Source organism: Morone saxatilis, unplaced genomic scaffold (assembly GCF_004916995.1).
Source record: "Morone saxatilis isolate NCDOM2014 unplaced genomic scaffold, NCSU_SB_2.0 Contig21, whole genome shotgun sequence".
Taxonomy (NCBI): Eukaryota; Metazoa; Chordata; class Actinopteri; family Moronidae; genus Morone; species Morone saxatilis.
In genome coordinates this window covers 520,182-537,182 of record NW_023339774.1, presented here as the reverse complement: position 1 = coordinate 537,182, position 17,001 = coordinate 520,182, and the positions used below count along the sequence as shown (strand labels likewise).

Genomic DNA, 17,001 nt, shown 5'->3' with positions numbered 1-17,001 from the left:
GTGGTCGGAAGACTAGAAAGACGCCATACAAGTACAGGTCCATTTACCATTTAGTCTTCATAAACACAATATAAAAGTAACAATATCACATAAATATTTCTAAAAATAATAAAGGTTGCAATGTTAAAATAAATACAACTGAATAGCAATATGTAGTCCTACTTGTGGTAATTTATTGTTAGAATAATAATGGTAATATGTAGTCTATCTGTAATATTTTAATACAGTTTAATAAAAATAATCCAAATATATACAACAGATAAAGCACTAGGATTAATCAAACCTGGCTGGTCAATTGAAATAATGTAAATACAAATTTAATTTAATTTTTTAAATGATTGTAAAGAAAAGGGAATGGGAAAAATGTCTTTTCACCAACCCACTGGGGTTTAAGGGAAAGCAGTCATTTTCCTTTTTCATTTAAATTATTAAAATAACACTATTATTTATTCGTGTAATAAATTATTTTTCCCTTTTATTGCCTTTTGGTCTCTTTCAGTGGCTCAACCTTAGACCAGTTTAATAAAGCCTAGAAAGCTGAAATGTTCAGGGGAATAAAATGTGTTATTTTGAAGAAGATTTATGCAATGGAATATCAAGACCAATAACAGGTCGCAAAACCATGACAAAGTTAACAACTGTAGATCTGCTGGTTAAAGCAGTATGATATTCAGTACATGTTGTTATAGTCTAACAGTTGAACTTAAGAGCTCCTGTGCATCTTGTGTTGTTATCATGTGTACTAAATCACAAGCTCCACTGCCTCAGGTCATTTCCTACCACACAATTTTCTCCTCCTATTATTCCTGCCTTCCCCTGAACACACAGCCCTCCCCATTTCCTGTTTTTGGCCCCCAAATTGATCCTCAGACATTTTGTTGGAGCCTGCTGACCTGTAAAACACAGCCGCTGCATCAGAGTCTCTGGTTGATCCTCAGGAAATTAAATACATGTTACTGACATCTAAGTGGAGGAACAGAGGCTGAATGCAGACCCAGTTAAATGACATCTGCTGTCATGTTACTGTATATTGATATGTTCTTTCCTCCGTTTATCCAAATGTTTCTGAGAACTTTCCCAACAGGTCTCTCCTATAAATAAACTACACATGAGTCTGGGAGAATCAGCAGTTCCTTAGACACACACTGATAGTGACAGAGTGCGGCTCGGGTGGTCTGTCTGGGCTTCAGCCTGGTACTGATCTGTGGACTGACTGGGCTGACTTATTGTCCCATAGACACAGACCAGTGGGTACTGGGGAGGAAGAGATTAAGATTAGAAGACAATAAACTCAGGAAACATGTGCTAGTGAACAAATGTGTTTATATGTTTTGACATAGTGAACTAAAGTTAGATTCAGAAACCATATTTAAATTAGCTTATTTTAGTAACATGGTTTTGGTTCAATGTATGGGATAGGAATAATAGTAAGATATGCCCCCAGTTTGGTGAAGCAGCCAGAAGCACCAGCTTGGAACCAGCAATGTTGTAGACAGGATCAGCACAAAAGAAATCAGTTAGTGTATGCTATATTTAGAATATTTTCATCACTTTTCCTAATTGTCAGACAGCCGTTTCCGACTGCAGCCTGGTATTGCTGTCTCCAAATCCTCCAGAGTAATTTTTTACCTCGCAATTTAATTTACTTTTTGTATAATTCATTAAAAATTCAAGCCAACAGTGAGAATACTAACCTTGCCAAAGGTAAATGCAAGATATTTAGATATAGAGAGACAGGTTAGGAATGTCAGACAGTACCTTGAATATGACAGCTGTAAAACGGTGAAATTTGAAAAAACATGACAGAACACATGTAGGTAAACATAGTGGAGTTAGAATAACCCAGTAAGTTAATTAGGGATGGAAATTGAGAACTGTTTCCAGTAACGCACCAGTGCCACTGCTTCCCAGCCGAACGGCACATCCGTTACTGAGGGTAAATATCCTAAATATATAACTGAAAACTGTGCAAATATTAACAGATATTAGAGATGAAAACTGAGAACTGACTCTAGTTGAGAACTGGTTCCAAATTAAACGGTTGTTAAACAGTAGAGCTTTTGCACGCCTGAGTAACATGCATCAATTTTCTACTCTTTTTTTACACTGTGTTCAGACTTAGAGATAATAAGACAGTTCCCTTGAAGCTGAAAATCAGTTTAGGCCTACTTTTGATCAGGAACCAATAAGGGAATTGACAAAAAGTCTGACCCATAATGGCATTGGTATCAGTAAAAGCTATCAAAAAGTTAATTAGACACAAAGGGGACAGTAGGTTCCAAGATTATGCCACGATTCAGAGTGTACACTGATGGCTGATGAAACACTTAACACTTAAAATGTCCATCCTGTTTAGTTCAATAAATGAATAGAAGAGAAAAAGCTCAAGAAAAAAAGGGATACATATACACTAATCTTTCCTGAATTGCGCCTCTCATTTCCATAATGAAGAATCAAATTTCCAAGTCATTCATACTTTCATTAAGTTCCTGTCGACAAAAGAAACTTCTTTTTTACGGATGAGTGCAGAGTGTGTGAGAACAGACAGACGGACCGAGCCTAGTGGGGCCCAGGAGAGCCCTGGGGCCCAGACACAACAATAAGTTCCTTTATTACAGGCTGACACTGAAGACAGCAGAGGCACACCCCATGGGCTTTTCATGCATATCAGCATATAGGCCTGCATGGAGACACATTCACAGACTCATAAGCACAGATAGTAAATAACCTCCCACAGACACTGAGAGGACACTGTCTGCAAGTTTGGTGCAAACAAACTATCTTATGTTTCGACCAACGGTTATTAAAAGCACCCAAACACAAACAAGTCCTAATGTGCTGATGAGTTAAAGCTACCACTGTGGCAGATGTACAGTGCTAACATTAGCCTGAAGACATTATGCTGGTCTGAGGTCTGGGACCTTTAAAGTGTCAACTGATGAGCTAACAAAGATGCACAAGACAAGAGGACTTTCCACTTGTGTCCACAGCTGCTTATAAAGATTAAACTTAAGCAAATGTCCTGTGCCAAGTTCTTGTTAACTTTTACAGAGGAGCAATACAAAAACCAACCTGACTGGAAACATCACAAAATGGCATAATGGTTTGATGATGTGTATGGCCCAGGACAAGAGGACTCTGCAGCAGGTGATTAAAACTGCCCAGTTCATTGGTACTCAGCTACGCATTGACATATAAAAGATGGATGTCGCATCTGCACTTCCTCCCACTGTACAAAAATGAAAAGCAGAGTCTGCGCAGAAGAATCTGGGTTGGAGCCATGGTACCGAGGTTCCACCCATACACCCAGCCGACTTAATAGCAAGCAGGGCTCAGCTGTAATTTATAACTAAACATTATTCAAGTACTCCTAGAAAAAGTTATACTTGGGCATAAAAGTGATAAGAACTATACCTAAAATGAGGCGCCTTGGTAGCATAAAAAAATGTATGAAATTTTATTTGATGTTTACTTTATGACATATACTGCAGTCAGCCACCAGAGGTTGATCGAGATCTTTCACTTTCACTTTTCACTTTTGGGTAGCTGTCGTGTCTATCCAGCATCAGTGATATTGATGAGGCAAGGTGCCTGCAGTGCCCAAAGGATGGTAAAAGACAACACCAACCCCAGCCACAGCCTGTTCACCCTGCTGCCGTCTGACAAGAGATACAGAAGTATCGGCTGCTGTACCACCGGCCTACAGAGCAGCTTCTGTTCAAGCTATGCTTAATTCATCCTTAGCACTCCATCATGTAAAATATATATATACATATATACACAGTGTAGAAAAAAAAGAGTAGAAAAAAGGGATGCACATTACTCAGGTGTGTAAAAGCGCCACCATTTAATTTGGAACCGGTTCTCAACTGGATACTTGTTCTAGATTTCCATCCCTAATATAATATTTGCACACTATTCATTTTATTTATTTAAGTCTCAAACTGCCGGCCTTGGGGCCATTTCCACTCCCACCCATAAGGGTGTCAAATACATGAGAATACTGAAATTTAAACCCATGTTGCGTTGAAAGATGTTTAAGTATATCGCTGATGTGAAATGAAGCCACGCTTTGGAGCGTTTCTTCATGCATGCATGAGTTGCAACAGCATAGACACATACATTTCATGTCACTGTTTTGCCAGGCCCGACTGTCAGTAAAACATGCTGGCACCAATAAAAGGAATTGATAAGCTCGTAGGCAATGACTGATCTCAATTCCCATCCCTGAGTCATACATTACGTCCTGACCTGGCGCCTTTCTTCTATACCTTTCTTCTATATTTTTCCAAACCTGGTGGCTACTTTCTGGATTCCAAATCCCAAAAAACTAAAGTATCTGAGGAAAATAGAGAATTAATAGTCTGTGGACAGTTTGCTTTCACTGCCAATGCTACTGGCTTACCAGTATGCCTGATCTGTGCTTATGAGGCTCAAATATGTTTTGTAACTCCAGACAGATTTTTTTGTTTTTCTTTTTTGGCCAAAAATGGCTCTTTTATAGAAAAGGTTTCTGACCCCTGCCCTAAACTAGGAAGTGCAACAGCAAAACAGAAATGAAAAGAAAAAAAGGGGAAGCATAAAAACTCCAGTGTTACCTTATCAGTGGTACAAAAACACGTTTCTATAGCTAATTTTTCCATTCAAGACAACTGTACAGGGGGTGAATTTTTATATAACTCACCCGTTTAAATTATATAAAGACTTAAATTTCAAGGCTTCATTCAGCTCACCTCAGCTCCACTTCTTTGCCCATTTTGGATTAGCAGGCAGCCAGAGCTGGAGACTGCGTCCATTTTTAGTTATACAGCCTATGATAGTAACAGAGCTTAATTTAACTTAAGCTTAAAAATTGTAAATTGGCAGGAAGGGAAGTCAGTTCATTAGTAAATGTTCAGTGTAGTCTAAAATATCTTTAGATATTTTTTATCACAAATTCCTCCAGGAATTGTAGGAATTGTATATTTTCACAGATTCAGAGAGTAAAAGCAACTATTAATCTACTAATTCACTGTGGTTAAACACAGCATAAGGACTGGAAGCAGGGGGAAATAGCTAACCAAGGGGAAGGCAACCTGTGGCTTTAGAGCAGTTTCATGTATAATTAGGCCTAAAGTGATTTTAAGATTCTACAATTGTAAAGGTGTGTAGAGTAAAGTATGTGTGTGTTATGTTCTTTTTTATTTATTATTATTATTTTATTTATCTTTATTTATGTGCATAAAATAAAAGATAATTAAATATACAATAACAGAAAAAGCACAGATGAAATGAAAAAAAACCTTGAGGGCTTGTGAAAGGAACCCAACACAATTAAAGAACTCAAATTTACAAACAGATAAAATATCTAAAAGTAAGAAGAAAATCGTATGCTCTTCTTACTTTTAGATATTTTAGTGTGTCAGTGTCCCTAGCTAAAAATACACCAACTCCTCTAAAGCTCATTGATTTATATGTTGCTTCTTATTGTTTATTCTGTACCCAATGAGACATGATATATCAGTCTTCTCTCACTCTCAGAAAAATGCAAATAACCATTACCAAAAATCTTTTAATTTTGTTAATGTTTGTTTGAGGTGGAGCTAATTTAATAGCTAATCTAATAGCTACGGCATCAATTTGACAACGTGTATATATAAATGTTCTAATTGCCTGCTGGTCAAAACATCATCCATCACAACTGTCAGTGTGTGACAACAGTCCGTGCCTGCCATGCAGCCTCTCTGCTCCTGAAATTAGCTAACTTGCTTGCTAGCTGTTATTTGGGGGTAACTGGCATGGAAACGTTTGGGAACCCCCTGATAGAGAGAGTTAGCAGGGACCCCATACAACCAGGGTTGGTTGCAATATTGCCAAGTGCAATATCCAAATCCCAGAAGCTGCAATTTGTTTGATAAAGGTAAAATGTGACAAACAGCATTATAATGAAGTACTGTAGTGCTGCAGAGATGCCCTGGCCTACAAATCTTGGTCTCCAGATGTAAAAAAACACATTTGTTTGATACAGATGGCAAAGAAATTTGATTGATCTTTATTTGAGTATTTTGCTAAAGAAGCCAGGGATTGAACCACCAACCTTCCAATCAGCAGACAACCTGCTCGGCCTCTGAGCCACAGCCTGCTCCCAAACAATAATTTGGAAAGCACATTATAGTTTATAAGCTAATATATCAGCTATCAGTAATCAGCAAACTAGCTGTCAAATGTAGTGAGAGTAAAAGTGCAATAAGTAAAGTGCAAGTATCCCAAATTTGTATGAAATGTATGTATGTATGTCTGAACAAAAACCCCCATAGCCATGAGTACAATTAGCGTATTTTCTTCTGTGGTGTGTGTGACTGTTGGTATGGCACAGTGCAGCAGTCAGTAAGACGACACCATGGTCTGTTTTTCCTCTTGTAAGTTCAGAGTGCTTTCACAGAAAACCAGAGTCCCACACACAAAGACTGTGACTGCTCACAGACAGCAACAGCTGGAGGACTTACCACTGGAGCAGTTGGATCCCCCCCAACCCGGCTCACACTGGCAGGTGTTGGGGGCCATGCAACGGCCGTGAACGCAGCTCTCTGCACAATGAGCTGCACATGGAGGAGACAGGAAGACAGGGATCAGAACAGTCACAAAGATATCTGCATCAGAGTCAGTCATGTAGAGGTAAAATGATAATGGTTTTAGTTTAGACTTTCCCTTTAAAAGAGCCATTAGATGTGGCACCTGAATCTGACTTACGCTGTAAAATAAGGACTTGGACTCTGTTGTGAGACTTGGCTTACTTGAGACTTCCATGTCTGAAGACTTGACTGAATCCAAAATAGGATCGGACCATTTTTCTAAAAATGTCAAGTTCAGTTATAAATAATCATTGTTTTTCGACCCCTAACTATTTTCACTGAGTAATGACTAGACTGTTTTCAAAAGAGCAGAGTGCTTTAAACAAGAAGCAAGAAGACTCAGAACAGTCTACCTTAAAGGCTTCGTTTTGAAATGAGAAAAACTAAATTGGAAAAGGAGCTGTTTCCCGACTACTGTTTATAAATAGGGCAATTAATAATAAATGTACACACACACAATTACATTCTTAAAATACAATAAATCATCCGACCAGCAGGGGCGATAATACCTGCATGAGAGGTATGACCCTTCTCAAAGCCTTGACTTCTAGGTCACGACAAAAAAGTATTTTAATTCCCGATTTCCATTTATAAGCACATTAAATAAAATTTTGTCATTTTTACTTTTTCATCCCCCTATTTATAAATGGTATTCGCAAACCTGATTTTGGTTTTCTCATTTCATAATTAAAATCCTTCTGCCACAAAGTACAGTGACCCTTCAAGCTAAAGTGTGTGTGACAATGTGGGTGAGAAAACAACAATGGTGACTGCTAAAGAGATTAGCGTAGCTGCTGCTAGTATCAGTTCTATAAGAACGATGAGTATTACTTTCTTCATTGAAAGAAGAGCAAAGAAAGGGCATTTGGGGAGGGGGGAGTTTGTAGATGTCTGTTACAGTCTCTCCCTGGGAATGTAATTATTTTATTTCTTTTTCTTATTTATTTTCTGGCACCTTTCTCATTGTTAATCGATAGGGTGTATTTTTTGTAGTTCTATTTTGTAAACAAACCACTTTTTTCCTTTTATAAATATATAAATAAATAAATATACCGGTAAATGCCGTCTTTTTGAACAAAATCCGAGCACTCCAAGGCAGGCTGCACTGAGCCTCGGCAGTCACCTGAACCTGACCCCCAGGATTCAGAGGGCGCTAATGCAGCTATGTTTCATAGCAGTAAGCAGATGATAGACCACCTATGAGCAGAAATAGTTGATGACTTTAACTTGATAATCTCAGAGTCGGTTAGAAGAAAGATTACGACCGCTTTAGAGCCATTTGAACATGAACTTTCTTCACATCAGGAGACCATTAAGGACCTGGAAGAGTCTGCTACTGACCACGGTAACCAGCTTGCCAACCTCCAGGCCACAGGGGCGCACAAGATGGAACAACATTCGCCTGGTGGGTCTGCCCAAGGGAGCGGAGGGTCGTCCCACGGATTTTACAGCCTAATCTACCTCCGCACCGCCCCTACGACTGCGCCATAGACATGCAACCCGGCTCGAACTCCTCCCAGGGGTCGCCTGTACTCCCTGTCCGCCCCTGAGAGAGAAGCCATGGACACTTACATCAATGACTCCCTGGCAGCAGGTATCATCCGTCCCTCCTCCTCTCCTGCCAAGTCCCTGCGACCCTGCATCGACTACCGAGGCCTTAATGACATTACTGTCAGGAACCCTCTCCCTCTCATCTCCTCTGCCTTCGAGCTCCTGGAAGGTGCCACCATCTTCACTAAGCTGGACCTGCGCAACACTTGCCACCTGATCCTCATCCGAGAGGGGGACGAGTGGAAGACGGCCTTCAACACACCCTTGGGGCATTACGAATACCTTGTGATATCGGAAGTTTATCCGGGGCTACAGCACTGTTGCTGCACCTCTCACAGCTCTAACCTCCTAGGGGTAGGAGCTGTTCTCTCCCAAAGAGCAGCAGAAGACCAGAAGCTTCACCCCTGTGCCTTTTTCTCCCGCCGTCTGTCCCCGGCCGAGAGAAACTATGACATTGGCAACCGAGAACTCTTCATCAACCTGGCCCTGGAGGAATGGCGCCACTGGCTAGAGGATACCAAGCAACCGTTCCTGGTATGGACAGACCACAAGAACCTTGAGTACATCAAATCACCAAAAAGGTTGAACTCCCGACAAGCTCGCTGGTCCCTGTTCCTCACCCGGTTCAATCTCTCTCTCTCCTATCGGCCCGGTTCTCACAACGTCAAACCCGACGCCCTGTCTCGTCAGTTTGTGGAGAGTGAGGATGCTGTCCCCAATTCTGATAGCATCCTTCCATCCTCATGCTTGGTCACCCCCCTCACCTGGGAAGTAGAGGAGAGAGTTAAGGTGGCCTTGGAGGATCAGCCTGGACCCAGCTCATGCCCTCTTGACCGTCTGTTCGTCCAGAAAGTATGGCTGTCCACCCGAGACCTCACTCTAAAGGTGGAATCCAAGAAACTGGCACCCAGGTTTATCGGCCTCTTCGAAGTGGAGAGGGTTATCAACCCTGCTGGTCCCGTCGTCGAGGGAGGGGTCTCTAGTACCTGTTTGACTGGGAGGGATACGGTCCTGAGGAGAGGTCCTGGGTTCCAGCACGGCACGTCCTGGGCAACAACCTCATCAGGAACTTCCATCGCCGAAACCCTGACCAACACCTCCAAGATGGTTACTTCTGCCAGGGGGACTCTCCAGAGTGCTCCGCATTCTCAACCGTCCAAACCGCCTGGGGATGATGGCGATGATGTGGGCTCCTCCTCTGACATAGATGAAGCACCCCCGAGTACCGAGATGGAGGTCGACAACTACTTCTCGGATGAGTATTAGCGCTCCTACAGGCCCCCGCCTTCCATCCGGCTATATATATATATATATAGTTGGTGGTTTTTGGGACGGAGGGGATTCTGTCACAGTCTGCCTTCCTCATCTCCTGTTCAACTCAGCCATCTCAGTACTTTTCCACTAGGCTGCCCCTGCTCCACTCTGCCAGTCAGCTATGCCTCCTCATCAACCACTTCTTTCCACTTCTTTCCGACCATGCATCAGTCTCCATGAATATACGCTTCCAGGATCGTATCAGCCATGGCGTCTCAATACTCCTCTCCTCCAGGATTTTGTCAACTTTATCTCTCAACAAATAGACTTCTTTTTGAGTGTTAACAGAACCCTAGGTATTTTGAAGCTCGAAACCGATTCAGGCATAACAACTGGTCTGCCGGAAATAAGGTGTTCAAGGAATTTTATACTTCCCTTTACTCATCTGAACAACAATCAACCCTCACTAACTTTAATGTTTTTTTTTTATATATACTATTAATCTTCCCATGCTTGGACAGAGGCTAGCAGAGGAATTAGAAAAAAAAACAATTTCAGCTAAAGAGCTCAAAATGGCTGTGTCTTCATTACAAAGTAGGAAATGTCCTAGGCTCGATGGTTATCCCTCAGAGTACTCAGTGGCACAAATTAGCTCCCCTTCTTATTGAAATCTAGAGTGAATCTTATAATTTAGGTTGCCTTCCAGAAACATTAACTCAAGCCTCAATTTCTTTAATCCTTAAAAAAGGCAAAGACCCCATGTCCTGTGGCCCAATCAGTCTTTTAAATGTTGACTTTTAATTATTATCTAAATTACTGGCACAACAGCTGAAAACTGTCCTTCCCTCTATCATTTCCCCCGACCAGACTTGCTTTATTCAAAATAGGCACTCTTCTTTTAACCTAAGGCGTGTGTTTAATGGGATTTATAATCCCTCTCCCCCTACCCTTCCTGAAGCCCTGATCTTGCTAGACGCAAAGAAGGCATTCGACAGGGTGGAATGGGACTACCTCTTTTTTTGCCCTTCAATAATTTTTTGGGGGGGTGAATTTTATTTCATGGGTTAAATTGCTCTACTCTTCTCCTCAAGCCTCAGTCAGAACTAATAATATCAATTCTGATTATTTTCATTTGTATTGATCTACTAGGCAGGGCTGCCCTCTGAGTCCCTTGTTTGCCATCACCATTGAGCCCCTAACGCAACCCTAACATTCACGTAGTAATGGAGTAGAAATAAAGGTCTGCTTGTATGCAGATGATTTACGCTTATTTCTTTCCAACCTTCTTCTAGCCCCATCACTTTAGGAATACTTCAGGCGTTTGGTAAAATATCTGGGTACAAACTGAACCTGAGTAAAAGTTAAGTATTTACTGTTAATAAGGCAGCCCAAGATTACCTGCTATCTGATATAGGCTACCATTTAAAATTGCTTAAAATTCATTTGTGTACCTGGGAATCAATATTCCCCACCGGTGGGAGAGTCTGTATAAGGAGAAGTTTGTACCTTTACTGTTACAAACTCGTAATGATTTTGCCCCACTGGTCTTTGCATAATTTATCAGCAACTGTTAGGATTAACTCCATAAAAATTTGTTTACTTTTTAAATTTATCTGGAACCATAAAACTCTGTGGCTGTGCAAGCAATATTTACAGAGACCTAAGTCACTAGGGGGATTGTCTCTACCCAACTTTTTATTTCACTATTGGGCCACTAATATTAGATCCTTCAATTACTGGCTACAATATGAAAGCTTCGATATTCCTCCTACATGGCTTACTGTCAAGGCGTTTTTTGCTTCCTAAGGAACATTTTTTCAGGTACCTACAGGCCCGTAGCTTTGTACGCAATATGTTCCCCAGTTTTCCCAATCTGCCTGAGAGTTCACATCTTGATGATTTCTTGACTCCATATTCATCCCTGAAAGGAGCTATCTGTAAAATGTATACACAGATCCACAACTTAAGAATAGATTTACTTGATTCAATCAAGCTATTATGGGAGACGGGAGATGGGGGAGGAAATTAAAATAATATAGGTTTGGGGAGAGATTCTGGAAAAGGTACATAGCTCCTCTATTTGTGCAAAACATAGTTTAATACAGTGTAAAGTAGTGCATGGCACTCATTATACCATGGCTCACCTAGCTAAGATATACAATGGTGTCTCCCCGACTTGTGATAGGTGTGAGCAGGCCCCTACTGACATTATACACATGCTCTGGCTCTGCCCATCCTTGCTTAACTTTTGGGCAATGGTGTTTAATACTCTGAAATATTGGGCCGAAAACTTGACCCTTGACCCTTCATGTGTGATCCTTTAGTAGATTAGTAAATTTATATTCTTGTACGTTTGCTTTTAACTGATGAGTTGTTGTTTTCTTCTAATGTGCGTGTTTGTTACTGTTCCTGGTCTAGCAGGATCAGTGCCTAATGCTTACTTCTTTATGAAAATCAATGTTTTTTTATTCTTCTATGGCATGTCATAAAAGGCAATTGTACTTGTTACTGTTATAAGTGTTGTATATCCCTGCAAAAATCCCAATAAACAAAGGTGTTAAAAAAAAGAAGAGCAAAGAACGGCACTGAAGGATTTTCTCCATGTTTTCTCTCTGACTTTATTAAACCATGACTACGTTATATGGTTCATTGATCTGATTGTTTGAAGTTCACTCTGATAGATATGATAGACAGATGGTTTATCAAATTACCTGCTGAGTATTTTGCCTCAAGTGCCTGCCCTTTTCCCAACAGTTTCCAACAACAACTTCCTAGATGGTTCTGTGTAACAAACCACCAGGCACAGTTCTGCATCTACTCTTAATGCATTTTGACTTATTTTTCAATCTTCCTCTCCCATCTGGGAATGCCATGTTGCCTGCAGTATCTGGCAGATTGTCCTTCCTGCAAATCCTTTAGTGGATGAGCTCAGTGAGCAGCATGTGATAGCTGCTTATACAACAGAGCCTTTTCACACCAAAATAAATTCCCCTCTGATCTCCCGGGGCACATTATCACAGCCCCCTGCATGAATCAAACTGTGGTCTCCGTCTCTACCAAAGCACATAGATATTTTGACTTTTTTATCACCGGCACTTTCCACCATCACAACAACAGGCTGTGTGTTGACATAATGCTTTATTTTACTGTGGCTGCTCAACAACAGTTGTTGTTTTTGCCACTGGCCACCGTGGCTTCACACCTGTTGCTTCCTGCTGGCTACTCACAAAGAGGGGTGTGGGGTACACAGTAGCCTCACTGGCAAGTGAAATCACAATAAGAACACATGTACAAGACACAGGTTCTGTTTTTTATGATCGGTGAGTGACCAGTGTCATTCAGCTGAAGCATGTTTTCTCAGCATGTAAAAGCAGTATGTAATCACACATCGTTCCAAAATGTCCCGCAGGGTTGACATGTGGTGACTGTGACAACCATAGCAATATGATTCATATCAGTGTCAAACCAGTCCTTGAACTGCATTCTGCATGTGCCCATTGTGTGTGTGTATATACAGCCATAAAATCTGACCACCTGGGCACACTGGTGTTCATAATGTTCTGCAGCTGCATACCAACAAACTGTGATGCACTGTGTGTTCTGACACCTGACGCATCAGAACCAGCATTAAAGGGACATTTCACCCGTGGAAACATTAATATTTATTGAAAGTTGGTTATATATGTAGTCGAAATGTAACATAAATTTTGAATTTGGTGCCTATTTGACCGTGAGAGAAAAAGCAGAGAAGTGACTTCGCTAGGCGATGTTGTCTTAGAAAGACAACAACTCCGCACAGAGTGCGCCAGCTTCGCGCACAGCCGCTCCCCGGCAGCGTAACATATCAAGGACGTGACAACAGACGTGAATCGTAAACCGATTTATGGTGTACAGAAAATATATCAACAACAACAAAAGTGAGAATATGTTAACAATGACAGTTATAGTTCCGCTCCTGAGCGTCCTCAACTGCTGGGTGCCCCGCCGAGTACTGGCCATCTGGGAGCTGGATATTTCTGTTGAGTGCCTGCCCACCACACCAGGGTAAACGGACGACCAGTAGCCTCGGAGTCCAATCTCTCGTCCTTGGCAGACCCATTCCAGAAAGGCTTGTTAGCGATATTGTCTGACAAGACATTGAGCAACACAGGTTAGCGATGCATGGGTCTTTGTGTTTAGTGTGGCCACAGGTAGTTAGCAATGCAACTGCAAGCCTGTTGTGGCGAGTAAGAGAAACCTAGGTTCAGTGTGGCTGACGGCTTACGGTATTACGCGGAATAACTGGTGTTGGTGAGATGCTTGAAACAAAACTTGTGTAGCGCGCAGTACCACTGCGCCACGTTGTTGATGAAGAAAGGAGAAAGTAGAGATCAGAAAGAAGGAATAGAGAGACAGCGGTCAGCGGTTACAGTCAGACGTCGCCGGGTGGTCCGTAAGACGCACAGTGAGAACGCCTCGGCGGCAGAATCCTCAGCGTGCTCTTTGCCTATATTGGCGGCCTCAGTAAACACGCGGACGCGCTGGCGTCACCCACGAACATCTGATTCGACCGTTCTCAGCACTTTCAAAGTCTTCCTGTTTATATAGATTTGATCACCATGATCGTATGAAGTTACGTCTGGATCTTTTACAGCTCTTCCGCTTAGCTTCCAAACAAGATGGCGCGGTTATATTTTTAGTTTCTGCAAGTGAAGTCCACGAGCTGATGCTGTGATATCTTACCGTGAGTGAAAAAAATGAGGACAGTGGTAGTGGTTGGCCTCTCTAGTCTCGAGCTCCTTACGCAGAGATATTGAACTTTCCTGCTTCCAATGACGCAAAATGAGGATTTTATCAGTTGGAAGCAGAAGTGCAAGCACTTGAAATCCGTATTTCTCCCCTCTCCGGTGAAGTGAGGGAATGATGCACGACCATTCAAAAATATGACTGGGCTTCTAATGATACAAAGCTTAATGCAAATGGGCGAAGTGTCCCTTTAAATGAACTCAACTCAGCTACAAGTAAAACTACTGGTGTTAAAAAATACTTGTAAAAGTGAAAAGTATTCTTCTCAAAAACTACTCACATTTCTCTGATAAATGATAAAAAGGTATGAATCGATCAAACTATAAGCAAATATACACATAAAGCAGGAATTTGATCTGTTAAAAACATACAAAAAATGCTTTTGAACCTGCGTATAACACACATAATTAGTCTAATCTGTCTCCATTTAGTTTTGGTTTCTTCAGTCCCACCTCCTGCACTGTTCTGGTCTGTTAGGGCAAATACCATGAGATCACTGTGGGAAGGTCACTCATATTACTGAAATGAGTTTGAATAAGGTGGGAAAGCAGCATAAGGCAGGTTTAAATGAAAGTTTTACAAACTGAAAATCCTCCAACATTATACTGAAAGGATTTCTGCTGTCATGCAAATGAAAAATGAACATTACAAATCTGGCCAGTGAGGAACCTTTATCTCATCAAATGTAAATCACATATGAGTAACATGGGCTTTGTATTTTAGTCCATCTAGGACCATCTGCCTTCAGACAGCTAACTACGTTACACAGCGTTTGGAGAATTTCAAGCTGATATTGCTCTGGTTGGTTTAGGATTCTGTGCAAATGCATGTGTGCATATTTATGTGTACATAAACACAACTAAATGGCAGTTTGACATCAAGGTCAAGTTGAACTAGTTAAGCACATTAAAACATGAAAGAATAGCACGTAAAAGTGGCAAACCATGTTCATTCATTAAAGTCTACAACATTAGACCCTACGTGTACGCAGCAGTTGACCCTTACTAAATCCCACCCCTTTTGGAACCTCGGTCAACTTCCTCCTTTCCTGAACTTAAATATGTTATGTGCTAGGCTTGTAGAGAAGATGGTTAAAAGGGGGTGGGGCTTAGTAAGGGTCAGTTATGCAATAGATAAGAGCAGACATATGTCACTTGTCTTCAAAACGACCATGCCCCCTTTTGGGTGAAACAAACAACAACAAAATGCCTAGTGGCACTATGCCCAAAAGCTGCTGCGTCACATTTTGCACATCAAACAATATCGAAAAATATCTGCAGAGGATAGAATCTCAAACGCTGATCATTGATCGGCAATGAGCTAAAAAGCAATAAAGTATTCTTGTTTTGTGCTTTTAAATTGGCAAAGAACTCGGAATTTATACCTAGCTCCAGTCAAATTAGAGGGGCCGAAGTACCCATATGGGCTGCTATGAGAAATAAACTAACTTGGATTTTTCTGTTTTCAGGAATGAAAACTGAAGACGAGGTCTGAGGACTCTCAAGACACTTCCAGCACCACCACAACAGCTAAAACCTGGAGCTGAGACAGACACACATTACTACACAAAGTTCCACAGTGAGCTAGTTTATGTTCAGAATATCTGCTCTTAGCTAGCACAACACGACTGTTGGGTGAATTTGTGATACCATTATTCACTATTAACCTTAAAAGCCAGTGAGAGGACCACAGTCACTGTAACTAATGAATGTGATGCTAGCATAGTTTGCACTTTTCTGCTAATCAACACATCATGTTTAACTAAAATATCAAACTGCAAGTTTGATTCAATCACTCATTTCTGAAATTTAACACCAGACTAAACTTAAATAACAAGCTAAACAAAAGCCTTTTATTTGTTGTCAAATTAGCCATTAGCCTTGCAGGTCTAGTAAGCCAAGATGGCTGACCCCTACCAAAACAATGTATACCACCAAAGAGGGGGTGACAGCTACAGGACTTATGGAGAAGGCGGTGACCAAGATGGATATGGATACCAGGCGGACTACCCTCCCCAGGAAGAGGACGCAGCAAGCGATGTAACCGAGGGACATGATGAAGAGGATCAGATGTACGAAGGAGAATATCAAGGGATACCGCATCCTGACGAGGTGAAGGCTGCACAGAGAGCTGCACGGTGAGACGTTTGTTCTCTTTGTAAATGTACCAGAAAAATGTGTGGTTGCAGATAGTGCTTCTCCCTCACTTTAGGCCCAAACTTGCTCCGACACCAACATTTTCTCAACCTTCACAGACCTGCCGCTCTTAGTCCCCACCCTTCCATGGATGCGGGAAGTAGAAGTGCTGAACATGGGAAAAGTCAGACATTGTACACTGCCCAAAACTTTTGTGGACTTTCACATTTACAGTAGCTACATGCACTATTTTACAAGCCATTTGAGATAAACCAAAGTATTGGTATTATATGACCACCATTGTTTCTCTCACACTTTACAGCCCGTTCTCATTCCCAGGTCGTCAAATACAGACGCCAGCGGTGTTCAGTTAATTGCAAGCTGAAATTTCACCACTAGATGTCCCTAAATCTTACACTGTGTTTTGGGCTAATGTACTACACATGTACATATATTTTACACAATATAATATATATGTGATTTTTGTTGAGATGTAATATAAATTATATTACAGCTCAACCATTATGCAAACCATGCTGCCAGTGCCAGGGGTAGTGTTGGAAACATTACTTTATTTAGGCATTTACATTTTATGCTACTTTATACACGTACTTCACTACCTTCAGTCAGAAATAATGTGCTTTTTAGGCTAATAACTTCTGCAT

At 41.2% G+C, this 17,001-nt stretch overlaps 1 protein-coding gene across 1 annotated transcript in view; it reads right to left on the bottom strand.

The window, feature by feature from the left end:
• LOC118332336 (multiple epidermal growth factor-like domains protein 10) overlaps positions 1 to 17,001 on the bottom strand; it is a gene marked incomplete at its 3' end in the record, with an annotated part of 46,645 nt that overhangs the window by 9,645 nt on the left and 19,999 nt on the right. The window contains 1 exon segment of the mRNA XM_035667567.1: positions 6,486 to 6,578. Within this exon segment, the coding sequence (XP_035523460.1) occupies positions 6,486 to 6,578 (93 nt within the window).